This window comes from Rhineura floridana, chromosome 10 (genome assembly GCF_030035675.1).
Source record: "Rhineura floridana isolate rRhiFlo1 chromosome 10, rRhiFlo1.hap2, whole genome shotgun sequence".
Classification (NCBI taxonomy): domain Eukaryota; kingdom Metazoa; phylum Chordata; class Lepidosauria; order Squamata; family Rhineuridae; genus Rhineura; species Rhineura floridana.
The window spans coordinates 83,319,767-83,346,776 of record NC_084489.1 but is presented as its reverse complement, the minus strand read 5'-3'; the positions used below and the strand labels follow the sequence as shown (position 1 = coordinate 83,346,776).

Sequence of the window (27,010 nt, the reverse complement as noted above, 5' to 3'; positions counted from 1 at the left end):
TGTCCAAGCATATACAGAGGAGGTTATATCTTGTTTCATGAATTAAATAAAAACATTTCAGCAACAAAATCAACAAGAAAAAAATAGAAACAATCAGAGAAGGAGCAGTACCACTAATAATTAGACACTCCGACTCTGTAAAGTTTTGGTAAATAGGTTTGTATGCAGTGTAAGGCAATCATTCCATCTGCGCAACAATGATCTCCCTCTCTCCTCCCCTGCATGTTCCCTAAATCTCTTCTTGAGGTTCCCCAATCCTTCAGAGCAGGTTTGGGGATGGTATGGGGCACTCATTTGGGGAGAAGTGGGGGGAACCCTATTGCACTAGCACTAATTTTAGCACTAGCGCAAAAACGTTAGTTGAATGCCATACATATTCTTTTCAACCTTAGCACCAAACGTCACATGATGTTATCAACCTGCACAAGCATTTTATGTGCACTTTTTAAAAGCCCTTAAAGTATCAGCAGCAGGCAGCAGATGGGTGAGCAGAAACTGCCAAGGATGGAGCAAAATGCAGGGAGGAGGAGGTTGGGATCTTAAGATGGTGAGTGGAATGTACCAGTTTAGGCTTCAGTCACGTGATGCCATTCCGGAATGTCCCCCCATGTAAACAAACTTCCAGCAGGTTCAAAGCACACATCCTAGCACACCAGGTAGAAAGGTGTGAGCCAGCTCGCCCAGATGCACTACTTTTCTATGTGCAGGGATTAAAAAAAATCTAGGAAAGCATTCATAAATGATTCCCCCACCTGCAGCCTGAGGTGATATACTCTGTTGCGTTCTCTCTGAACTCCCCATCATTCTGCTGCATGTGTAAATCAGGTCCAAGTCTCTCCCCTACACACACATGGATGGCAAACCTGTGGCCCTCCAGATGCTGTTGGACTCCCAACTCCCATCAATCCCAGCCAGCATGGCCAATGGTCAGGGATGACAGGAGTTGCAGTGTGAGATGCAGCTTTACTTTCACTGACGTCAATGGCTATTGCCTCTGATGGCTAAATGGCTTCCAAAGCGAGAGACCACATGCCATCGAACACCAGTTACTTGTGATCAACAGCAGGGGAGGATTTCTGTTCTCATGATCTACTGGTGAACTTCCCAATTGCTTTGCATGCAGAAGGTCCCAGGCTCAGTCCCCAGTATCTCCAGGTAAGTCTGGGAAAGTATCTCCAGGTAAGTCTGCCCCGCCGACCTCGGTCTGCCCTCAACCAGCCCTCACCTGCCTGCCTTCTTACATAGTACCAGTCCAGAAATGGCACTGCCTGTCAGCTTCCTCTTTAATGTGTTGTCCTTGTATAGCACAGCATGGAGACGGATGGGGACTAAACTGGAATTGGTTGCCCCTGCTTGTCATTGGCTCTGGCTCCACCAACCATTGCCTCTGGCTCTGCCTACTGTTGGGCTCCCCTGCCTTCCGCCCCACCAACAGGCACCAGCCACCACTGCTAAGAGACACCCTGTCTGAAACCTTGAAGAGTTCCTACTGGGAGGAAGGGTGGGATAGAAATCAAAAAACAAACGAACAAGTAAGAGCTGACACCGGTCAATGAGCTAGATAGGCCAATGGCCTAGCTCGTTATAAAGCCCTTCCTTCCTTCCTATCTCAGTGACCACCATGGTAAACAAATACTCGATTATATCCAGCAGGGCTCTTCTTACGTGACTTTTGCACGGAAAGGAGCAATGATGTTTCTCCAGTTCCTGGAATTTCTGACATTAACCGGAACAACATACAATAAGACTGCAGCAGAGCACCTTCTATGCTGTTTCACTGGTAACAGACGGCTAAAATTGGTTGCTTGATCAAGCAAACTCTTCGCTACAATCCCAAGGTGTCTTGAAACCAGGACCAGGAAATTCACAAGAGCATTCCTGGGCATGTAGGTACTTTCCTAAGAGTAGCCTGAAGATGTTTGAAAGCTGAAGTTGACAGAAGTGATTCACGGATTAATCCCACAAAAAGGTCTGTGTAGTTATGTGGATCACGAGGTTCCCTGTTCCACCTTCAAAGAAAAGTTACACCTATGAGGAAAGTTACAACATGTGGGGCTTCTTGGAGAAAAGGCAGATAAGAGGAGGCATGATAGAAGTGCATAAAATTAGGCATCATGTGGAGAAAGTTTTAGTCCCTCTCTCGTAATACTAGAACTTATGGACATTAAATGACGCTGAATGTTGGCAGATCCAAGTCATGAGAAAGTACTGATTCTATAGTTAACCTGGAATTTACTCACACAGAAGGCAGTGATGGCCACCAACCTGGATAGATTTAAAAGATTAGACAAATTGATGGAGGATACGGCTATCAGTGGCTACTAGCCATGATGGCTGTGCTCTCCCTCCATGATTGGAGGCGGGATGCTTCCGAAAATCAGTTGCTGGAAACCGTAGGAGGGGAGGATGCTCTTGTGTGCAGGTCCTTGCTTGCAGGCTTCCCATTGGGGCACCTGGTTGGCCACTGTAAGAACAGGATGGTGGACTAGATGCATCACTGGCCTGATCCAGTAAGGCTCTTCCTATGTCCTTAATACAGTCAACAGAAATGCTGAATTCCTTCATTTGCTGCTGCTAGGAGAAATTAATAATAAATAAACAAACAAACAAACAAACAAATAAATAAATAATAATAATACCAGTGTATCTCTTTAGGCCTTTTAAAATTTATATATAAAAATCTGAAGCTACAAGGAGCATTGCTAAAGCCACATACAACATTCCTGGTGAAAATATTTCTCCTAAATATTGTATTTTTGCTTTGATGAATGGGAAAAGGAATTATAGTAAACTGTAGCCAAAGATATCCTGAGAGGCACATTTCACTCCTGATAAACTGAAGGCACACGTGGGGAACCCCTTACCTGCCTGCAGTTCTTTGACCTCCCCCCTCCACAAGCCCAGCCCACCTCCCCCCAACTATTTCACTAAAATAAGAGAATCCAGCCCAAAGGCTACCTTGTCATAGCCCATGACGATTTCAAGCCAAGTTCCACCTAGGAAGAGGAAGTGGGGAGGATCACCAGGAAACAATTATGCACACATTCCCGAGCGCAGTGCTTTTGTGTAAACATCACTGAAAACTGATCAACGAAAGGAGAAACCAGTCCCAGGGTTATGTATTGTTATAGGATTGTGGGTTTGGATGGTATCTCTGAGACCCTTTCTGGTTTATAATTGTGTGCCTGTAAGAGATACAACCTGCAAAGAAAGAACCCTGCTCCACTAGTCAGACTAATTTCCTTTGCAAATCTAACGGAGTGCCTGTTAGGTCTGTCAAGTGCCGCCATTAACAAGTGTAAGGATCTGCCAGAGAGCAATGTAGGCCATTCAGAATTTTCAGGAGAGGCCATCCTCCCCACATCCTAGAGCGAAGGAAGGCTAGTGTGTTTTTACGCTAGTACAGAGAAGTGGAGAACTAGGGAGACACAGAGAGGCTTGCTCTCTGCACCATGGCTTTGGGGTGCCTCCCTGCAAGCCTGATAGAAAAACAAGATCTATTGGACTGGTAACGCTGTGAACCCCTCTATCTTAAGCTCAGGTTGCTAATATGTATAAATAAAAACCATATAGCCTATAAGACACCATAGTTTCTGCTGAACTTCTTTCCACAGAAACTAAACCCCGGATAAGCGCAACAACCCCTGGAATCTCACACCACTCGGAGACTGGGGTGGTGCACAACAATATTTTTATTTTCACTACATGTCAGGAGAACGTATTTCCCAGAATTACTGGGATGCAGAGTCCTCCCAGTCTAGACATTTTAGCCACCACAGAGATTGCCACCCCCTTGGCAAATTCTCTCCCAGCTGTACTGCCTATTAGAACGCCTTACATGAGTGAAGACCATCACAGTTTCCCTCTCGTCGATCCATGTGAATTATGCGTGCCAGCTGGGGCAAGGAAACCTAATAGATTGTGGCCAAGCTGACTTCTAATAACTTTAAACGGATGGGATTGGTTGTTGGGAATTGCCATGGGGATGCTGGCCCTGGAGGAGAAATCTATATGGGGGTAGCCAACATGGTGCCCTCCGGATGAGGTTGGACTCCGATTCACATCAGCCCTGGCCAGCATATGGCCAATGATCAGGGATGATGGGAGCTGTACTTCGGCAACATCTGGAGGGCACCATTTGGGCTACCCCTGATCTACAGCAATAAATCTATTTCAATAACACAATGCATCCTCATGCACATGGAGAAAAGGGGCTGGGGGAAGTTGCTATTTCTTAATAAGAACCTGGATGTACCATAACAGGAAATATAGACTGCAGTTAGGCTAAAGCAGGGGTGGGGAAGATTTTTCAGCCCAAGGGCTGTGCTCCCTTGTGGGCAACCTCCCCAAGGCTGCATGCCAGTGGTGGGCTGGGCCAGAGGCAAAAGTGGGTGGAGCAATGGATGTGACTCTGACTCTCTGTAAAGTAGGCTACGTTCCACTGGCACAAAAGTCAGAGGTGCATACACACAGAGACACACCCCTTTCCATCCTCCATTCAAGGCAAGTAAGAGGCACTAACACAGTTCAAGGGCAGATGCCAGCCAGGCAAAGGGTGCAGAGAAAGTCCGAAGTGTATCTGGTGGGCCCCATCTGGCTCCCAGACCTGAGGTTCCCCACCCTCGGCCAGAGCGAGAATAGGAAGAACCAGTTCACAAGCAGAAGAGGAAAGTGGGAATGAAGAGTCTGCTGATTTGTACCATTTGATACAGAAATGGGAAGTACCCAAATAACCATCTAGGGATTTTCTGCAACCTTCGACTCATGGACGGAACATGTGCCATATACCTGGAGTCGCCAGGAAAAGTCCATAAAGAGGAGGTGTGGACAGCCAATCAGGGAAGGGCAACATATACAGAGTTGGGTCACAAACAACTGCATAAAAAGGGAGGGAGAGATAAGCCTGGGATAAGTCTCTTGGCTTGGACCCTAGAGGACTACTTTGAGAGATTTGCTCTGTTGAATGATGGGTTGGGTTGCTGTGATGATCGATTACCCCCTGGGATCTGGGCTAACAAGTCATCTCTCTATTAGTTACTGCTACTAGTGGAAGGCTGTCTTTGGAAGTGTAAGAAACCTTTTTATTTGCCTTTCCTTTGTACGCTTGTCTGACGTCGGTGGGAGGCACTTTGCAGGCGTCCTCAATAAAGCTTTAGTTCAACTTTGCTACTCAGATGACATCCACACCATACATTCAACACATATTTAAAGCACATGGCTGACACCCCCCCCAAAGATTCCTGGGTGTACCCCTCACAGAGCTACACTTCCCAGCATCCCTATCAAACAGCAGTACTCAAATTCCTTGGGGGAAGCCATGTGCTTTAAAAGTGTGTTAAATGTGCTTTAAATGTATGGTGTGGATGTGACATCAGTGGTTTTGGCTGTACCAGTTTTGTTCATCTGGTGGATGAAAGCTCCTGGACCAAGGAAGTTAAGCTGATAGGAGATTTGTAGGATACCTCCATGTCAGGTCCTGGTACCTTATTGAAATTCCCATAAAATCCTACATCCTACATATTGGCAAGCCAGCCATGCTGAATATAATGTATCAACACAAATGTAAATAGTTAACTAGCTTACAGTGTGTTACTTTCATTGCTTAGAATTGCAACCCAATCATTCTCTTTGTCAAACAATATTGTGGCCTAGACAAGGAAAGGTATCCCTGAGCATAGGAGCAGCCAATATGATATCTGAGGGCACCAGTCTGCCAACCAGTACATCCTACAGTGCTTGAGAAAGGTGTCAGTAAATATCCCCTCAAAAATCTGCAATACACAAAAATCTCTTTGCTCTTCTGGCTCAGTTCCTCTTTGTACTAGCTCAGTTTCCCCGACATTGACCCCCTCTCAACATGAGCGCATTTCACTTGATGCTAGGACTGGTTGCCCACCCTCCCACCTCAAACTCTCATAGAGGGAGCACAGCAATGGCTGATGTAGGTGTTTTTTGCCCCAGTGATGGGGCAGCTGCTGGGGGGAGGGAACGCATGCACCATTTTGAGGCCCTGTTTCTTTTTCTACTCTTTTAGATGTGGCACCCATTGTGCCACTCCTCTACGGCAGCCATTTTTTGTGCCATGCTCCCACGGGAACCATTTTGTTTTATGCCACTCCTCTACGGCAGCCATTTTGTGTTATGTCATGCCTCCATGGCAGCCATTTTGTGGCTGGCACCCACAACAATTTTTAAGCATTCCAGATGGGCCCACAGTCCCTTAGCAGAATTAAGAGAGGGACAATGCTGTTGATTTGGGTCTCTCAGTAGCCTGAAGTCAAAATACCAACAAAAGGAGAAGATACCAGTTCATGAAAATAAGAAAAAGTGTTGGCAGTGATATCCTGGCAGTGTTTTGGAACCATTAAGTTAACTGATGAATGACAGTATCAGAAAGAACAGTTTCTTCTCTCTTTCGCTGTGTATGCTTCTGTTTCCTTGATTTAGAATAAGACTGAAAAAGGTCCAAATGCTAAAATATAAAAGTGGGTGCATTCAGCATTGTTTAGTAGGAGACACAATTGCAGGACGTGGACTGGATTCAGAAATGGAACTTGAGTAGAAGTTGACAGATTTACTGCCCTTTCCCACAGCTTGTTTTGGCTGTCAAGGTTGGCTCTCCATTTTCACACACGGCACACAGCAAAAGCCCAGAATGTGTGCAGCCACTGTTTACACAACCGACGGAGCGCCGAAATCCTGTCATCATCCATCCGATGTCATTCGGTCTTGTTGCACGCGATGAAAGCACACACGCCACCTTCCCAGCTTTCTATTAGGGTGGGAATGGGTTTGGTTTTAGTCAGTGTGGTCAGAGAGGTCACAGGATGGGTTCTGTACCATTCCAGTTGACTGCTGCGCCTTTCCACCTAAGGGCAAAACAAAGGATTTAACTGTGATGGGTTTCCATAATCTCATTGACCCTAGCTTCTTCCTATGAAACTCTCTGGGTGTGAACACTGCTTAAAACAGTGAGAGTCACAGTCCATCACTAACCAAGTCTACTCAGAAAGAAGGATAGATGACTCTGTCCCTTTCAATTTCTCTCAGTTTCTGATTTTCCCAACCTTCAGTTCATCTCATTTGGGATGCCTTTCTTTTTTAAAATAGTCAGCATGAAAATTCTATACACATCGTTGTGCTCATTTTTCCTAATATATGCATTTTTTGTATGCTGTTTTGCCTAATAGACTCATTTTTTGCAAGCAGTGTTCCCTAATATGCTGTTTTGTACATTATTTACTTTTGCAAACACGTTCAGTTTGCAGATTTCAAATGGCAGCTTGTATTTCGGTTCACTTATTGCAAATTTGGTAGGTTCCCATTAAAATGGTAACCTGCCCCTACAGAGAAGGTAGTTCTAAGCAGCCACTACAACTATGAGTAAATGGCGAGGACGTGGGCAGGATGACAGCACCCATGGGGTCAGATGGAGAAGTTTGATGGGCCTGGAGTCTACATATGGAGGGAAATGAAGTTTGTGGGTGGTAAGTTTAGCTTAAGATTATATGACTGAATGAGGCAGGCAATCCCTGTTATTATTATTATTATTATTATTATTATTATTATTATTATTATTATTAGTTTATTTATACCCCGCCTTTTGGCCAAAGGCCCTCAAGGCGGCTTACAAAAAGCACAAATATAAAATACAATATAAAAATGCATCAATAAAACAATACCAAATACAATCTGCAAAAGTTAAATAACAATGCACATAGTAGCTCTTAATGGTGGCTTTATCCGTGGGACAAGTAACTGCATTTTCTGTGTTAAATTCCAGTCTCCTCAAAGCCAGCTGAACTGCATTTGCAACTGTCCTGATTTTCTTGGGCGTCCAGCTGCCCAGGCGAGGCAACAGAGGGCAACCCCACTGCCCCTCCGGGGACTCCAGGGGTGCCTTGCACAGAACTTCCTCCTCCTCCTCCGCTGTCGCTGCCCATGTCGTCCCCCACTTCGGGCAGCATCCGAGTCTAGCTGGGCAGGGTGAAGTCGGTAAATTCAAACTCAGACTCGGAGCCCTGGGTGTCAGCGCCCAGCAGCTCGGCCTCCTCCGCGTCTCAGAAAGTCAGCACCCGAGGGCTGGGCCCGCATGCCTCCACGCCCATGGTGGTCAGGGTGGTATGGCCGTGGACCAGGTACAGGTGGTGACAGCTGACCCTGATCCTCTTTGGGTGTTAGGAGGAGAGCTGTCACCCACCGCTTAGGCACAACGTCAAAGGAACTCCCATTACAATGGGAACTCAACAGCAATCCCTTCCTGCCGGTGGCCTTCAGAAAGTGGGCCGAGATTTGAATCAGCCTGGACTGATTGTTCTCTTAAGGAGTCTTTGACAGTCATGTTTATTTATGGCTGTAACTTCAAAAGAGCTTGAGCGAGGAGCCAAAACTGACTGTCGAAATACACTTGGGAATTATACGGAGAGGTTTAAAAGTGGGGGGAATGGATGAGGGAAATCAATTTTCTTTCAAAAAAAGAAGAAAACCAGCTTTGCTAACAGGACAGTTTGCCACTTGAATTGACTTAAGAGTCAATCTGGGGATGCAACAGCACGACGTGTTTAACGTCTCTTATACAAGCCCTTTTTTATTTGTTTAAAGAAAGACACACAGAAAGCTGGAATCCTCTCCAGGTCTCTGACCTTTCCACTGTAACTACGTACAAAGATGTTGTACACAATACAACTTCTGTATTGTATGTTAATTTGAATTTTCTTCTTTTGTAAATTTGCAAATAAAAGGAATACAGTAACAATCTGTCATGTTCAATTTCTGACACATTGTCAGTTCAGGCAATATTCGGAAAGTCTTCTGTCTATTTTTGTTTTTCCAGCAAGAGAAAAATATTAGTAGCTAGCTAATGTACAAACTGATGTACAAGCTGGTGAAGGGTTGAAGAGTGGGGATTCACATCCCACTGAAAGCAAGGGACAGCATCTGCATTTAGATGCACATTCTGGGTGTACCTTCAATTTCCTAAATTCCTAAAAGCAAGGATAACCAAGGTCCTCTCTAGAGTCACAATGAATGTCTGAAAAGACGAGGCAGAAAAGTGGAAATTGAAGCTCTGCAGTTCCATACCAGCCTTCGCCAACCTGACACCCTCCGGATGTTTTGGACTACAACTCCCATCAGCCCCGGTCAGTACAGCTGATGACTGGAGAGCACCAGGTCATTGGACGCTGATCTATACATATCCTTAGCTAATATTAATAGTCTGGATAGGCAGGCTGCTTGCCTGTTTGGCCTCTTATTACTGTTATGCTGTTTAAAGATATTGTTTGATTCGGTTTTAGAGGAGTAATTTTTAATCAGGGATAGAAAAATCTGTCATTTCCGGTTCTCTGATCCACATTTTTCCAGGCTTAAATTCAGTTCTCCACATTTCTGCAGCAACTTGTGTTTTTTTAAAAAAAATCCTCATGAAAATTCTTCATCAGTTCAGTGCAACATGCAGTTTTGAGTACTATATACATTTATGCAAGCAATTCCTCCTAGGGTTTGCATACGTCACTTTCACTCATGTATCCATTTTTATGCATAGTTTCCACTTGCATTTTTCTAAACTTTTTTTGGTTGGAGAGCCACATCGCAAAGTGCAGATAAGTGCAAAAGTGGATGGATGCGTTTTGGTGCTCATATTGTTCCGGAAAGTAAACATCTGATAGATTCAGCTTTAAATGTGAACTGAATCGAATTTCTCCCCCAGCCCTAGTTCTAATACGTTTTATCAGTTATTCTTTTCATCTCTGTTGGAGGCAAGCGATGGATGCAAATCATAACATTAAAGAAACAAATGTGTCCCTCTCTTTCTTTAAAGGGGTGGGGGGCAATAAAAGGGGCTGAGCCGCTAGGCTGGGTTTGCAGCAGCTATTTTTCAAGATTTGCTCATTCAGTGCATCTATATCCCACACAAGCCACATGTCCCGCAATGGGAGTCCCCGCCACACTCCACTTGTATATAAGCTGATCTCCTCGGGGCCCACCCTCTGCAAGAACTAACAGGTAATATTCATGCAGAGCTATCAGAGCAAAGCAGGTTGTTCACTGTTGCCAGCTCCACAGCAAATCCCCCCCCCAAAAATGTAAACAATAACATGCAGAATGTTACCATGATGGGTGAGAATATTAGGGGCTTTTGACACTGTTTTTCTTATTTTATGGAGCTATGTCCAATGCTACTTTATTTCTTTTCGTTATGGTTCACGGTCGTGACAATAATCTCTGAACTGAATACACTCAATAGCCTTTTTTAAAAAAAGAAAAGAAAAGAAAGGCACTTGGTTGACAGGCTCACGTTATCTCTATATATGGAAGCCAGAATACTCCTCTCCTAAAGATGCATGCTTCAGAGATTTGTTTGCAAACTATTTCCTCTTTTATGATATCTGAGGATGAGGGATGAACGCTTAGCCTAGTGGTTCCTTCAGATAGTCGTTGCTCTGCCACAACAATCACTGTAGTGGTTCGAGAACAGCAGGCCTTATCCGGCCTTTTCTTTTCCTTTTTTAGAGCCAGCATAGTGTAGCGGTTAGAGTGTTGGGAGACCAGGGTTGGAATCCCCACTTAGCCATGAAGCTCGCTGGGTGACCTTGAGCCAGTCACAGTCTCTCAGCCTGACCTACCTCACAGGGTTGTTGTGAGGATAAAATGGAGAGAGAGGAGAACCACATATGCCACCTTGAGCTCCTTGGAGGAAAGGTGGGATATAAATATAAATAAGCAAGCTTAGGACTTGCATTGCCCATGTGGTGGATGCCGTCTGCGCACTCTTTGCAGCAACTGAGTGGCTCACTCGGCTTCATTCTCATGGCCAGACTGCATGTTACTGGGAGGGACTGGGAGGGGCAGGCTGCAAAGGCGGCACAGGCAATGCCCTCGCACCCTCCCTGCACCCAGATAAAAGGCAGCGAGTGGGCATGGGAGAGTGTAAAAGAATTTACCACAGTAGGAAAAATACAAGGAGGAAGAGGAAGGGTTGCTGGCAAGCACATGGTAACAAAGGAGAGTCAAGGACTAAAAGAGGGGGAGAATCTCTGTCCCAGTGAAGCCGCTGGAATAAAATACTAATTGAGAGCAGGAGACCGGGGGTGGGTGGGGCTTGTGGTTATACAAACAAAAGAGACAAGCCACCAGGCAGAGTGAGTCAGCTGCGAGAGGAGCAGCTGTGAAAGAGATAGCCAAGGGAGGGCTCCTGAGGTTATAAACTTCAGCGGCGAGCCCAGAAAATCGGAGGAGTTTTAAGGGCTGCTCATCACAAAAGGGATCCTGGGATGAGAACTTCCCAGGCAGAAGATGGAGTAAAGAACCACCTCTGAGGCCTTGCTGGGAGGTGTTATAGGGAACAGGCTGGTCAGATGCAGAAGAGAAAACTAGGAAGAGGCCCAGAAATGTTCTGGGTATTTCCCCCACCTGTTAGCCATTTGGCAACCGTACACACTGACAAATGTGTGTGTGTGGGGAAGTGGTGGCCCTCAAAGTCAGTGTGATTTTGGACTAGGACCAGAGGGAGGCACAAATCCTTACTTAGTCATGAATCTCATTGCATCAGTCACAATCCCTGAGACTAACCCACCTCACAGGGCTGTTGTGAGGATGAAACGAGTGGATGCTTAAGCTCCTGCAATATAATGAATCGACATAATTAATTCAAATAATTCCCAGTGGGGTGGGCAGGCAGGCAACGTGGTCCTGCAAGGACCTTGGGGGAAGAAACCATACCGGCTCAGATTAAGATGGAAAAGTGGTGGCACAGGTACATCTCCCTATCTGGAACAGCCCTTCTCCATGCTCATGCCCTCCAGAAGTTGTTGGACTCTCCAACAGTAGTAGGGTTGGCAGGTTCATGGCCTGAGACTGATCCTGTATCTTTAGGAAAAGAGAAAGTCAGTCAAGTGCAGGTGTTCTTGCAACTCTGTAATGGGAAAAACCACAAGGTGGAATTCTCCCTGCTCTCTGCACAACTTTGAAAGATACAAGACCTCTTGGAGGCAGGGCCTGGCAACCAAGAGGTCTTCTGTATCTTTACAAGTTGTGCAGGGGGAAGGGAGAATTCCACCTTGTGGTTTTTCCCATTACAGGGTTGCAAGAACACCTGCACTTGGCTGAATTTTCTCTTCTCCTAAAGATGCAGGATCAGTCTCAGGCCATGGACCTGGCAACCCTAAACAGTAGAGGCCTTCAAGAGGCCGCTGGACGGCCACCTGTCGGGTATGCTTTAATTTGGATTCCTGCATTGAGCAGGGGGTTGGACTTGATGGCCTTATAGGCCCCTTCCAACTCTATGATTCTAGAGCTATGCCAGCAGTCAGGGATGATGGGCACTGTAGCCCAACAACATATGAAGGGCACCAGGTTGGGGGAAGCTGATTTACTGATTTATATTTATGTATTTGATTACATTTCTATTCTGCCCTTCCTCCCTAAGGACCCCAGGGTAGCCCATGCCCAGAAACAGTCCTGCATATGCTCAACAGCTGTGGACAAGTATTTGCAGGGTCAGGAAGCATCACAGTCAAAGAAAACAGAAGGTTAAATTTTCCGGTTAGGGTAAACTGTGCCAGGTGGCATCTCACGGTCAGATATGTTTCCCCCTTTGCTCTTCCCCCACCTTACCTAACATTATGCACCCCTGTGGCAATTCCGATTGACTATTCTAGCGGAATGTGCTCTTTGAAAAGAACCTTGGCATTCCACAGATATACATCCAAGCAAAGGGAATGCCAGGAAAGGCAGATCTTTGGAGTTAACAAAATATACCCCTGGCTTTCAGATTTTGGAAAGATCAAAGTTGCAGTCTTCCCTCAAGCAGAGCTAACAGACATTATTTCCTTTGCTGGAGAAAGAAAACAACAGAGAACTGGGACTGTGATATGAGTCTCTCTCTCTCTTCGTTGGGGTGATGGAATACATTAGGCCATATGGCATTGCCCAAACAACTCAAGAAACACACATTCCTTTCGTCTCTTGGACCAAATGTTTGCATAGGTGTCTTGAGATGGGAGTTGCAACGGGTGGACATGTGGCGGCTCTTTCCTTAGTCGTCAGGAGACTGAGGTTGGGAACGGCATGAGAAAGGGAGGTGGGTGGGTCGCCTTCTCCGATTTCAATGACACACGGATATGAGGAAGACAACTATAATTGGTTGTTGTACAAATGGTTGTATTATTTCTGATCAAACAGGTTTTGCAGGCTTTTGGAGTACTTAAAAACCTACCAAATCTGTTTGAGCAGGACAAAGCCAAAATAGGCATAAAAATGGAGTTTAAAAATGTGCTGCAGGCAACAGTTATTTTATCATACAGCTTTCCAGCCTCTGAAAATCGATCACTTGAAAATGATAAAGAATGTAAAGAAAAGGCCTAAGTGGGGGAAATATATGTATGTACTGCCTTCAAAGAGCCAGTGTGGCGTAGTGGTTAAGGTGTTGGACTACGACCTGGGAGACCAGGGTTCGAATCCCCACACAGCCATGAAGCTCACTGGGTGTCCTTGGGCCAGTCACTCCCTCTCAGCCTCAGAGGAAGGCAATGGTAAAACCCCTCTGAACGCCGCTTACCATGAAAACCCTCTTCGTAGGGTCGCCATAAGTCGGAATTGACTTGAAGGCAGTCAATTTACATTTTTTTTACTGTGAATAGGGTTTTCATGAGGCTGAGAGGCAGTGACTGGCCCAAGGTCACCCGGTGAGTTTCATGGCTGTGTGGGGATTCAAACCCTGGTCTCCCAGGTCATAGTCCAACACCTTAATCACTACGCCACACTGGCTCAGTGGGAAAAAACCATTAGGGAGTATTAGTATTATTATTTGATTTATATCCCGCCCTTCCTCCCAACAGGAGCCCAGGGTGGCAAACAAAAGCACTAAAACATTAAAACATCATAAAAACAAACTTTAAAAGATATTAAAACAAAACATCTCTAAAGACGTTACTTAAAAAAAGCCATCAAAACATCTTCTAAGATTAAAAACATTTGAAAAAAGAAAGTTTAAGAACATATTAAAAAGCAATTTCAACACAGATGCAGACTGGGATAGGTCTCAACTTAAAAGGCTTGTTGAAAGAGTATTAGCGACAAAACAGATTGCGATGTTCAAACAAAGGCTTTAATACTGTCTCGAAAAGTCTTTGCGCTCTTTTGAAAATGCACGTAGGCAAAACATAATGCCTTTTGCTAAGCAGTGTGCAATCTAACTGGCATTGTTGAAGACGGAAAGTGAAAAGCTGCCGTTTGCAGTTTCAACCTGCAAGGCTTCCCAGCTACATTTGACAACAAAATAATATACAGTTCAAGGGCATCGTTTTTGCAGCACAGGGTTTGGGGAGGTGGCCAGGCAAGGCTACAGATGGACAAGATCGGCTTTAGTAAGTAAGTGGGTTAGGAAGGGCTGCATCCAGGCCAGCAGGGATGGGAAAGGATCACAGGCAGTAAGCACAGCAGAGTTTCAGCCTCTATTCCTACTAAAAAAAGGGTTGCTATCTTGCATAAGGCCCCATGAATCCATTAAAAAAAGTGGGCAGGGCTGCCAAAGCTTTCCTCACCAGGAACGTGGTGAAAGGGAGAAACGCCAGTTGCTGACCATTGCCTACCAAGCTGCTGTTACAGCCATGAGACCTCTCGCCGCTGAAAAGACGAATAAGCTCGTAGGAAGATATTAAAGCATGCTTTTCTCCCATGGTGTCAAGAGCCCTCCCTATCATTATCCCAGCGCTTGGGGGCCATCTGGTGAAACTGATTGTCAGGAGACTCCTGGCAGACCAAAGAGACCTCTTCCAGTGGCACATAATTTGTGGAACTCGCAGCCACAAGATGTGACGATGGCCATGGGCTTTGATGCCTTTGAAAAGGTATTAGACAATTATTTGGGCCCTTCTCTGGGTGCCTCTTTCACCAGAGGTTTAGTGCAAGGGAAGGGAACATTTTTTCAGCCTGAGGCAGACGGGGCCAAAAGGAAAAGTGGGTGGAGCAACAATGCACATTTTATGTTTGCACTGTAGGCTAGTTCCTACGCACACTTACACACCCCTCTATCCTCCACTCAGGCAAACAAGAGCAATTAGCAGAGCTCAAGGACACATTCCACTCAGTCAACAATACTCAAGGAGGACACACAGCAAGGCAGATGATGTGTGTAGCCTGGGGGCGGGGGGAAGTGTGGTCCGGCAAGAGCCCCAGACATTCAGCCCCCTAGGGTTCAACGGGTGGCTTTTGGAGAAAGGGCTTTTTCTGTGGTGGCACCCAAACTGTAATATTTGCTCTTGAGTTATATTTCCCAGACAACATCATGATGATATTTTAGGTATCTAGCAATGCCCATTTTGATTTATTTATTACATTTACATCCCATCTTTCCTCTTAGGAGCTCATGGTGGCACAATGCGGTCCTCTTCCTCATTTCATCCTCACAATAACCCTGTGAGCTGTTAGGCATATGACAGCTTCTATGGTAAGTTTCTCGCCTTTAATTATTTCTTGGTTGTATTTTCATCTGCCATTTTCATATCTCTTAAGTTTTTTCTTGTCTTTATGGTATTGCAATTTAAGTCAACTTGGGGTGATAAGGCAAGGTTTCAGTCTGCATATTAATGTGAAACTACCCAATTCTCATTTGAAACAATATGCAAATCAAAAGACAGTTCTCCTTTGAAATCTGGCAATGCAGTTCTCCAACCAAAATAAAACTGCAGACAAAAATGCTTATGTGCATTAAAATGCATATATTGGTGAAAATAACATGATATGCATTATAATGCATTATATTAAGGGAAATTGCTTGCAAAAACTGCATACAAAAATATTTATACCAGGAGAAATGTGCACTAAAATACTGATGCATTTTCACTTGGACTTATTTTTAAAATTGTAAACTAATATGGAAATGTAGTAAACTGAGCTGAAGATTGGAAAAACAGAAACCTGAGAGAATCCGAAATCGATATCCCTAATTTCTTGTCTCCAATGATTATTTCTTAGTAGCTTTGGACTCACAAGAAGGACTGTCAAAGGAGGGATGAAATATTCTGCCTAACCTCTACCAGCTCTTACATGCAAAAATCAGGTAAGTAAACATTTTTGCAGTAACTTAGTAAGGCTGAGAATTAGGGACGGGCAAATCTGTCAATTTCAGTTTCTCTCAGTTTCTAATTTTTGGTGAGAATTTCTCCTTAAGTACGCATGTTTGTATACATTTTTGCCTAGCGTACACATTTTTGCAAAGCAATTTCCCCTAAAATAATGCATTTTTGTATTTCTCTTCACCAATATGCACATCTATATGGGCACTAGTATTTGCATTTTTGCACACATTATTTGGCTGGAGGAGTGCATTGCAAAATTTGGACACGTGTGAATTTCGAAGGATGGCTGCGGTTCAGTTCGTGTGCTCTTTTGGAAAGTGCAAATTAGGTAGGTTTGCCTCTAAATTCAATCTCAATTAAAATTCTCCCCGGTCCCTAACTGAAATAGATAGATCAGATAGTGGCCACTCTGTCTCTGGTAGGAAGTAATCACAAGAGTAAAAGGAATAAGATGTGCTTGCTTTTCAAGCCAGCATCAATCCAGGCCTCCATAGACCAGCACGTGACTTTCTGCACCTTGGAATTGACTGCCAACTACATTCCTATGACACATAAAAAGTGTGACTCCTTTGAAAAATTATTCTGATGAAGTAGTGGAGGAGGATCCCCTACCCTACCCCGCAGTGGATTTCACTTACTTGGTCCGGATGCAGTGTTCAAGTGGAGGGATGAGGTCATTTTCCTTTTCTTCAGTGTAAGGCTGTGAAGTATCTGCAGGAATAAATCAGACATCCATTGTCATGACACATGTGCCGACTGAGCATCTGTCATGTTTGGGGAGAAATGTAAAGAAGGGTGGCAGTCTCAGGGGAAGCTTGTTCATCAGTGAGAAGAGACACACAGGAGGGCCGGCAGGCCGGCAGGCTGGAAGAGGGTTTAACCCTGTAAACTGCCCAGAGAGCTTCAGCTATGGGGCAGTATATAAATACAATAAATAAATAAAATAAAATAAACCCCTCCTGCAACTGCTACTTCTCCTTTGTATATCTGCCTCTCAAGACACAAAGACACACTCTGCAAGACATTTCCCCCATTCTGGTGGGCACACAATTCTCATTTTGGAGGGGGGGGGGGCAAACCCTGAAAAGCAAACCTGGAGGCATATGCTGGAAAGAAGTGGCAGGTAGGGAAAGGGTTAAGGTGCTCCCAGCAGTCAATTCATCCCTGAGAATCCACACAGACACAGTGTAGGGATGGGTGGACCCACTATGTGGGTGCGGGGTGTGCGCACCGCACCCGGGTGACACCAACCCTAGTGACGCCACTGAACCCGTCAATTTCTGTTTCTCTGTTTGTCATTTTTCTAATCTTGAATTCAGTTTGCCACAGTTCCGCATCATTTCCTGATTTAAAAAAAACCGCGCAAGAAATATCAGCATTTCAGCGCATATTTTCCCCAATATACACATTTTGCTCCTATGTGGTTTTGCCTAACGTGTGTATTTTTACAAAGCAATTTGCCCTAATATAATGCATTTTTGTATGCTACAGTCACTAGATTGTATGTATGCTGCATTCGCCAATATATGCATTTGTTACACACACTTTCCCCTAATGTATGCAACGTTGTGTGCATTTTTTGGCTGGAAAATCACATTTAAAAATTCGGAGAAGTGTGGATTTCAGTGGAGAGCTGTGTGCAAATTAGGCAGGTTTCCTTAAAATGCAATCCAGATCAAATTTCTCTACCAAGCATATCACATCCCAGTTCCTGCATTAATGTTACAGGGGAAACATGGGGATGGTATTTTAAGCGCAGTTATCTGGGCAACAATTGTCTTCATGCGATGGAGGGACATTTGTGTGCCCTCCTCCGTTTATGAATATATGATGTGGAGCTCCATGCAGAGGCTCTATTTGTGCAATCATGATGCCCCTCATTTTTGTTTTTTAGGGGGAAGAAATGTATGAATCGGGCATCTCTCCAAACAAGTATCTGCCTGGATCATATATTTTCCTTGCTGATTACAGGGATGTAAGCTGTTCCTTCACCATGTGAAAATCGTTGCTGCCCAACAGTGGAGTACTTGTGGCTCCGATGTCAGTGGGGCAGTGAATCTGCTCCAGGTTTTAGCCCGATTTGCCATCAGCCTCCACTACTGCCCAGATAAGGGACAATACAAAAAACAGCATGAAAGATATGTTCCCCTAGCCATACATAATTACTTACTGCAGTGATTGCAACTGATATATTCTAAGCCAGGTGTGGGGACCTTTTGGCCCTCCAAATGTTTCTGAACTATAATTCCCATCAGCCCAAGCAAGCATGGCCAATGGCCAGGTGTGAGGATGCTGCTGATGGTGACGACTGAGGAAGATTGCTATTCATCACCTTCCACACACGTCTCAAGACAATGTACAATATGCAATAAAAACAGCTAAAAAGCAGTTTAAAACAATATAGGAAAAATAGCAGCAGATAAAAAAATAATGCCAAATAGCCACACATGGCAAAGACCAACTCATCCAGCTGGGAAGGCTTGTTGGAACAAAAATGTCTTCAGTTGCTTCCGGAAAGTGCAGATAGTGGGCAAATGTCGCATCTCTTCAGCAATGCTGTTCCACAGAACAGGAGCAGCCACCCTAAATGTCCTGCTCTGAGTTGCGACAGGAGTTGCAGCAACATCTGGAGGGCCAAAGGTTCTCCACACCTGTTTTTAAGTGATCCTCTTTTTCAGAAGCTAGTCTTGCGGCTGAAGCAATCTGATTGTCATAGAATAGTAGAGTTAGAAGGGGCCTCTGAGGCCATCAAGTCCAACCGACTGCTCAATGCAAGAATCCAACTTAAAGCATCCCCGACAGGTGGCTGCCCAGCTGCCTCTTGAAGGCCTCCAGTGTTGGAGAGCCCACCACCTCCCTAGGTAGTTGGCTCCATTGTTGTACCACTCTAACAGTTAGGAAGTTTTGTCTGATGATCAGCTGAAATCTGGTTTCCTGCCACTTGAGCCCATTATTCCATGTCCTGCAATCTGGGACGATCGAGGAGAGATCCTGGCCTTCCTCCGTGTGGCAACTTTTCAGAGTGAGCTTGGAAAAGTTACTTTTTTGAACTACAATTCCCATCAGCCCAATCCAGTGGCTATGCTGGCTGGGGCTGATGGGAGTTGTAGTTTAAAAAAGTAACTTTTCCAAGCTCTCAGTCTTCTCAAGGCTAAACATGCCCAGTTCTTTCGATCTCTCCTCATAGGGCTTTCTTTCCAGTTCCCTGGCTGGTCAGGCTCTGACAGAGTGGCTTTCTGTTAAAAAGCAGGGGTGGGATTTTTTTTTCAGCCCAAGGGCTTTCTGGGGAACCTTCTTGAGGAGGCATGCCATTGGTGGGTTTGGCCAAAGGCAAAAAAGGGGAGCGGCTACAGGCAAAACTGGGTGGAGCTACAGATGCAATTTTTACATTTGTATAGCAGGTTCCATTCCAGCTAGGCCACAGTCAGAGACTTCTAAACACACACTACACAGACACATCTTTCCATCTGCCATCCAGGCAAGCTAGAGGCATTGCCAAAACTCAGGGACACACTCCATCCAGGCAAAAGCACTTGAGGAGAGCGTGGAGCAGGGGTGATGAGGGGTGTGGCTTGGGGAGAGGGGTGTGGCCTGGAAAGCTAAGCTGCATATGGGGCCCTGGGCCTGAGGTTCCTTGTCCCTCCAGCCAATGAAAGCTTTTCCCCTTCTGCTCACTGCTCTGCAAGGGGTTAGTTTTTATCAGGATCATGGCAAGGAAGGGTTAAGCACCGCCTCCCTGCATGCGGCACTCCTGTTGACTATCACTACCCAACCATGCTAGCAGCTGAATTTTTTAAAAAGCTAGATGTGTCTGTGAGCCATACAACAGAGTACCATCTATTCTGGCCCTGAATTTGGCCACTGCAGCCGCCTTCTGGGGATGTGATGGAGGGAGGGAAGTGGCAGGCAGACGGCGCATAGCTGTCGACTGCTGTCGAAAATCAGAAGGAAGGGGGGAAAAATGCCAGCGCTCAGCACCAAATCCCACTCCCCTGGCCCCTAGTTCTCCCCTCGTTGAACGACAGCTCTCGGTTTCAGAACACCCACACGCCTCTCCCTTGCTGGTCCTCTATGAATAGCAGCCCTCAACTTCACGGCAGCCGGTGGCTGTGGGGAGCTAAGATGGTTAGACACGTGGGCGGTCTGGAAAAGGCAAAGCGTTTCCACAGTTCGGATTGCTACAAGACAATACACCAAAGAACAAAGACTGGAAACTTTGGACTTTGCAGGCATTATAATTGCAGGCTGGAAGTGAGAAATTAAAAAAAGCGGGGGTAGACAAAAAGCATTTAAAGTGAAACCTACATTCACCGTAGCTCTTGAAAGGCAACCAGATGCAACTTTCTTCATCCTCTGATCCCCAGTTGTTTGACTGCAATTCCCATCAACCCTGGCCATCGGCTTAGCTGGCTGGGGATGATGGGAGTTGTAGTCCAACAACATCTGGGGACCCAAGGTTGAAGGACAGTAGTTTAGGAGAGGCGATGGATGCTTTCAGTGTTTTTTGGTAAAAAAATAAATAAATGAGGTGGCGGTACTCATATATTGATCAAAGTCCTGCAGGTGCCAACACAAAACGGCGGCTACGGGTTACAAAAGGAGAGGTGAGCACCGTCACAAAAAAAGCCCTCGATGCTATCATGTAACTGCTTCTATTTTGAATGGTATCTAATTGCTATTTAGAAATGTGCATTCTGAAATAGGTCAAAATATGTATTTTAAATACAAGCGTTATAATTAATTAATTAAATTAATTAATATCCTGCTCTTCCTCCCAGCACGAGCCCTTTTGTGCACATTTTTTTAAAAAAAAGTTGTTTGCAGATTAACATGGAAATGGGGCGGGCCAGATTTCTATGTGAACACATGCAAAAGTACACAGACTGTCAACAGAGAGATCAATCCACGCTGAAACATGATAGTAGAAGAGTATTTGTGGAAAGGGTTCGGAAAGGATTTAGATCTGAAATCAGACTTGCAAAACTCTTAAAAAATGACCAGGACTGAGTGCAGCAATCTATCAGGGATTGGTATCCTGTAAAACATCCAGAGGAATATATTTTGAACGGGTAATGCAAACAAGGAAGAATGACACCCATAGTGGCTTGTTCTCCAAATTTTGGCAACTGTCACCATTTCATGGACTCCACAGTTGCATCACAACCCTGATCTTCCAAACCATAGTTTGAAGGGCCTGGGATGAGATCTGTGTTCATGCGCTCCCTCCTCTCAAAATGCTCCCTGCTTAATGGGACACTCCTAGTTGGATGAAACTACAGCTTTGCTGTTAAATCCAAACTGAAAACTGTGGTTGGAGTGAGCCCTTGAAGCCAGGATTGAAAACCAGGATCAAACCATGGTCTCCACCCATGTTTGGAAGGTTCACTTAAACCACAGTTTGCCAGTTCAAATCTAATAACAAACTGTGGTTTAACCAAACATATTAAGCTGAGCATCCAAAGGGGGAAGAGACAGGGAGGAGGGACCTCACAATCACAGAGCACATTCCTACCCTCCCAAACAGGAATGTGACATTTGACAGCATCCTAACCATTTCCACGAAATGCATGATATCAACCACATGCCCAGCCTCAGCTGCACAGCTTCAGTCTGGTTGTTTGTCTCCCTACCAATGCTTAGACGGATCTCGTCTTGCTGATTGGCTAAGCCGTCGTAGTAATAGAGGTCAAACCGTCTCTCTGTTTTCCAGTCTCCGAGCAAATCCTTCCGCAAACAGAAGAGTACGCTGAAATGACTTTCGCTGCACACAACCCAAATTGGAAACTTGGGGGTCTTCACATAGCAACCAACCTGAGCAAAGGGGAACAAAAGTGCACGGATTTAAAAAAGATGTTTAATTCAATGTTAAACATTCAGAACTGCATAATGGCTGAACAAATAAAATTCTAATCTTCCGAGTTGGAGAGAACCCCCCCCCCCCGATAAGCATTTCAAATAAAGGGGAAAGGCCCTTTCAAATCTTACTGCTGTTTCGTAGAGTTCCCTGATGTAACATTTGAAAGCCTGAGCCCTGTTGGCAAGGCCAACTGCGCAAGTCTTTCCCAAAGAATTGTAGGCCTCCCTCCTAGCTTGGGTGGGAAGGACCTGTGTGATTAAGAATATCAGAAGATCCCTGCTACATCAGACCAAAAGCCTATCTAGTCCAGCATCCTGTACTCATAGCAGCCAACCAGATACTCATAATGGAAAGCATACCAGCAAGGACCTGAGCACAACAGGGCTCTCCCCACTTAAGATTCCCAGCAACAGGTATTCAGGGACATACTGCTTCTGACAGTGGAGGTGGAACATAGCTGTTATGGCTGGTAGTTTTGCAGGCCTTTAGCGTTGGAGAGCCCATCACCTCCCTAGGTCATTGGTTCCATTGTCGTACTGCTCTGTTAGAAAGTTTTTCCTGATGTTCAGTTGAAATCTGGCTTCCTCCAGCTTGAGCCCATTATTCCATGCTCTGCACTCTGGGACGATGGAGAAGAGATCCTGGCCCTTCTCTGTGTGGCAATCTTTCAAGTACTTAAAGAGCACTATTATATCTCCCCTGTCTTCTCTTCTCCAGGCTAAACACACCCAGTTCTTTCAGTCTCTCCTCATAAGGCTTTGCCTCTAATCCCCTGATCACCCACCCGTGAACCTGTTCCAGTTTGTCTGCATCCTTAAAGTGCAGTGTCCAGAACTGGACGCAGTACTCAAGATGTGGCCAAGTAGAGAGGAACCAATACTTCATACGATTTGGATTTGCAGCCACATCACACTGATCACTCATATTCAGCTTGTGATCAACAACAGACCCAAGATCCTTCTCGCATGTAGTATTGCTGAGCCATGTATTCCCAAATCTTACAACAGTGCATTTGGTTTCTTTTTTCCTAGGTGTAGAACTTTCTACTTATCCCTGTTAAATTTCATTCTGTTGTGTTCAACAGCAGGGCGGGTTACAACAGTTTAAAATTCAGCGCTAAAAACAGTTAAAACAAATTATAGTCACAGGAACAGGGTGGGTCCTGAACACACACATCTCAGGTGTCAAAGGCCTGGGTAAAGAGGTGCATAAAGTCAGTGTGCCCTCTACTGGGGTAAGGGCACTCAGGAGATGCCCAATGATACCGACTTGTGACACCAGTCATGAATGGAGCTACTGTGTCTGAGACATTATATCATTATACCAGTTGTTTACCGGGCCCAATTCAAGGTGTTGGTGCTGACCTTTAAAGCCCTATACAGTTTCGGCCCAGTTTATCTGAAGGAGCGCCTCCAGCATCACCAATTATGCCGCCTGACGAGATCAGCCACACAAGACCTCCTCTCGGTCCCGCCAGTCAAAACAGCCAGGCTGATGCAGACCAGAGAGAGGGCATTTTCGATTGTTGCCCCCACCCTCTGGAATTCCCTTCCTTTTGACCTTCGGCATGCCCCCTCCCTGATGGGTTTTCACCAGGCCTTGAAGACCTGGCTTTTCAGGCAGGCCTATAGGGTTTTTGGGGTCGATTAGTTTTATGATGTTATTAATTGGAAGGCTGGTTTTATATTAATTATTGACTGTTTTTTGATTTATATATTGTATTATTATGTTATTGTACGTCGCCTAGAGTGGCCGTTAATTCGGCCAGATAGGTGACTCACAAATAATTTTATTATTATTATTATTATTATTATTATTACTACTACAAAGCCACCTGACCTGGTTTCTTCTTAACTGAACAATTAGGTAACCCTATTTTCCCCTTACTGGATGGATATACTGCTTTCTGCCTCCTTACTTTGTTAATTACTATTTTGAAAGCCATTGTTCCATACAATGGTTGGTTGGTTGATTTGTTTCTTGGATAAATTCTTGAGTTATGAACAGAGACACAAAGTTATAAATATGCTGTCAGGAAAAAAAGAGAGCAAAAGGCAGATTTCAATTGGGGGAAGATAAAATCGTAAGGATTTCCTTTCTAACACATGCATATGGGAGCATTTTGAAAACTAAACAAGCAGTTCCCCTCCCTCCTCCAGAAGACACAAATTCTTAAGAATGTCTTTTGAAGTGAAATTAGAAACATACCAAAATATTTCTCCGGAGTACAACCACAAATGCCACCCAATGAAAACATTGGTTCTCAAACTTTCGAGCTTCAAGGAGCCAAAAACACCCCAAAGCCCTCCATAACCAAATACAGAATTCCTGCATTTTACAGAGCAGGGATAAGTAGAAGGTAGATCTGGATCGCCTGGTAGTTTTCAGGTGCTTTGCAGTACGTCGGCAATGATTCCTGACTCCTCAATGTTTAATTATAACTGCAACAAAATGACTCCCCCTCGTCCCAAAAAACAAATTATACTGCTGACATGAAGAATGCTTGGGGTAACGAGGAGTGGATTTGTGTGTGGAAAGATTGTTAGATCAGTTCAGTTCTGGTACTCAGAGCAAATTCCTGGGCTCAGAATTCTTTCATTCTAAGGGTAAGGGCAACAATCTAACTAAATAGATCCTCTAGCGCAAGGATTTCCACTTGCGCAATGGAACCTCTTCTCCCTCTCCTTCTGTGCCTCCATACCCTTAGCAAATCTTCTCCAGGGGATTAGGGGAACCTCCAGAACAGATTTAGGGGGATGCTGGTGGATCTTGGGGTTCTAATAAAAGACAAGATATTCCCCACAATTCTAAAATCTGTCCACCCGTTGTGGAGGATTATAGGAAATGTTGAAGACTGTACAGAGAAGTCACACCAAGTACTGGGCCCCACCGTTGTTCCACATGATCTGAGAGTGATCCTTATTGCCAATCCAATACTCTGATTCAACAACGGTGAGATCTCCAATGTATCCCCCACCCCAAACTCCACAAATGACCACTGGGGTGACATTTTTCCCACCCGTCTTTCCCAGTGAACTACGCTCTTTTTCTACCCCTATGAGTCCCATTGTACCTCAAAACATTAACATTTGCCCTTGCAGGAGAGCCACTGCAGCTATCATTCTGAAATTTGGTGGGCTTCAGCCCCTCGAGGGGATAGCTGTTCCTGAAAATTGCATCCAATTCTGGCAGGAAAAAAAGTTATAGACTTCACTTTTTTTTAATATCAAATTTTAAAGATGGCCTACAGAAAAATCTCTGGATGTATCTGCTTACAATTTGACAGGCTTAACAAACTCTGGAGGGGTTTCTGTGCCTGCAAATTTCATCTACTTCTGTGAAGAGAAAAGTTATGTCTGAATAACAAGTCTCATTGGAAAGACAGAGCAGCTCTGAAACAGATCGGGCTGGTTCCGAAAGCCACAGATACAGATATATGTTGCATCTTGCAGCCGGTGCATATCCATAGTCTATATATTTTCAAAGTTAAAGCCAACTTTGGATAATCAGCTTGGAACATGCTATGGTTGTGCAGAGATGAATGAGGTAACAAAATAGAACACAAAATATGCCTCTCATTTCCTTTGACTGTTTCCCATACCTTCACAGACATCCACTGCTGGGGGAAAATGGCAGCTCCAACATGATCAGAGCCTCACTGCCCTTCTGATCAATGGAGCTCTGACCTTCTCTCATTAATTTTGAGCAGTGGTTTTCATGTTTGGAAAATGTCAACCCTTTAGAAAGGGGCTCCTTCAAAGAGAGACTAATTGCCATCTCCCCAGGAGGGTCTTTATGCTTGTTTGACTTAATTCATGTTTTTCTCCATGATGGTCTATTTAATTCATTTCAACAATAAGGTGACCATGGTCACTTCCAGCATGGAAGTTCTTAACATCCACAGCTATCTTGCCCCTTGTTTAGAGCAGGGTGGCAGCGTTCTTCCTCAAGCTGCTTAAGAGATGATGGTAAGAATGAAGCCCAGGCCTCTTCTCTGCTTTCAATACTTACAACCAGGGCTGTGGAGTCAGAGTCGTGGAGTCGGAAGCAATTGTTGTTGCAGATGTATTGTTTTTATATTGTATCACTGTATTTTATCAATTGTATCTTAACGATTTTGTAAGTCGCCTAGAGTGGCCATTGGCCAGATAGGCGGCAAAGAAATTAAATTTATTTATTTATTTATTTATTATTATTATCATTATCATTATTATTATTATTATTATTATTATTATGGGTGGAGTCGCAGTCAGAGTCGGAGTCGGTAGAAATGTACCGACTCCGACTTCAAAATAAATGTTGATTGACAAATTTTTTAAAATATAAACTCACAATGTCAAAGAAGCTTCCCATGAAGTCAGCCGCAGTTGAGCATTTCACCAGAACTCAAGATGGAAAACATTTTGCGTGTCAGCGTATGACCCAGGACCCGGGGGAAGACAAACGCTGTGACGCCAAGATCAGCGCATATTCAGGCAGCGATAAAAATGCTCCTACGAGAGCTTCCAATTTAAAAAGACATTTACAGCCCTTTCCAGGGCTGTGGAGTCGGAAGCAATTTTGGGTGGAGTCGGACAGTAGAAAAATAGAGGAGTCGAAGGTTCGGCGTACCGACTCCACAGCCCTGCTTACAATACTCCAAGGTGCAACTGGTGGTGGTGGAGGGAATCAGGTTATTCCTTCTTTTTTTTCAGAATAAGAGGAACAGGCTACTGCAAGTCCCTTTGGGTGTCCCAAAGGACTAGCTAGTGCAAAGAGGGCAAATTTTAATAACAACAAGAACAACAATAATAATACACGTGCATTCTATGAAAACACCCCAAACCAATTTAACGATAAAACATGACAATAAAAACATATATAAAGCTGTTTCATATATATATATATAACATAAATTCAAATCCAATGCAAACGCAGGCTGGGATAAAAATCTTCACTTCATACGCATGTTGAAAAAGGAAGGTCTTCAACAGGCACCAAAAAGATAATAGAGACAATGCCTGTCTGACAGGCAATGGGAGGGAGTTCCAAACATTTAACGCATCAGTATAGACCATGGTATTCCCGATCTCTA

General features: G+C 44.6%; 1 protein-coding gene across 2 annotated transcripts in view; it reads right to left on the bottom strand.

Annotated features, from left to right (window-relative positions):
* Positions 1 to 2,910: 2,910 nt before the first annotated feature.
* MINDY4 (MINDY lysine 48 deubiquitinase 4) overlaps positions 2,911 to 27,010 on the bottom strand; it is a 103,338-nt gene continuing 79,238 nt past the window's right edge. For both annotated transcript variants that reach the window (XM_061587627.1, XM_061587628.1), the window contains exons 16-18: positions 21,710 to 21,890; positions 16,718 to 16,790; positions 2,911 to 6,869 (exon numbers count right to left, since the gene is read on the bottom strand). In XM_061587627.1, the coding sequence (XP_061443611.1) occupies positions 6,821 to 6,869; positions 16,718 to 16,790; positions 21,710 to 21,890 (303 nt within the window). In that variant the 3' untranslated portion in view covers positions 2,911 to 6,820. The remainder of the gene's footprint in view (positions 6,870 to 16,717; positions 16,791 to 21,709; positions 21,891 to 27,010) is intronic.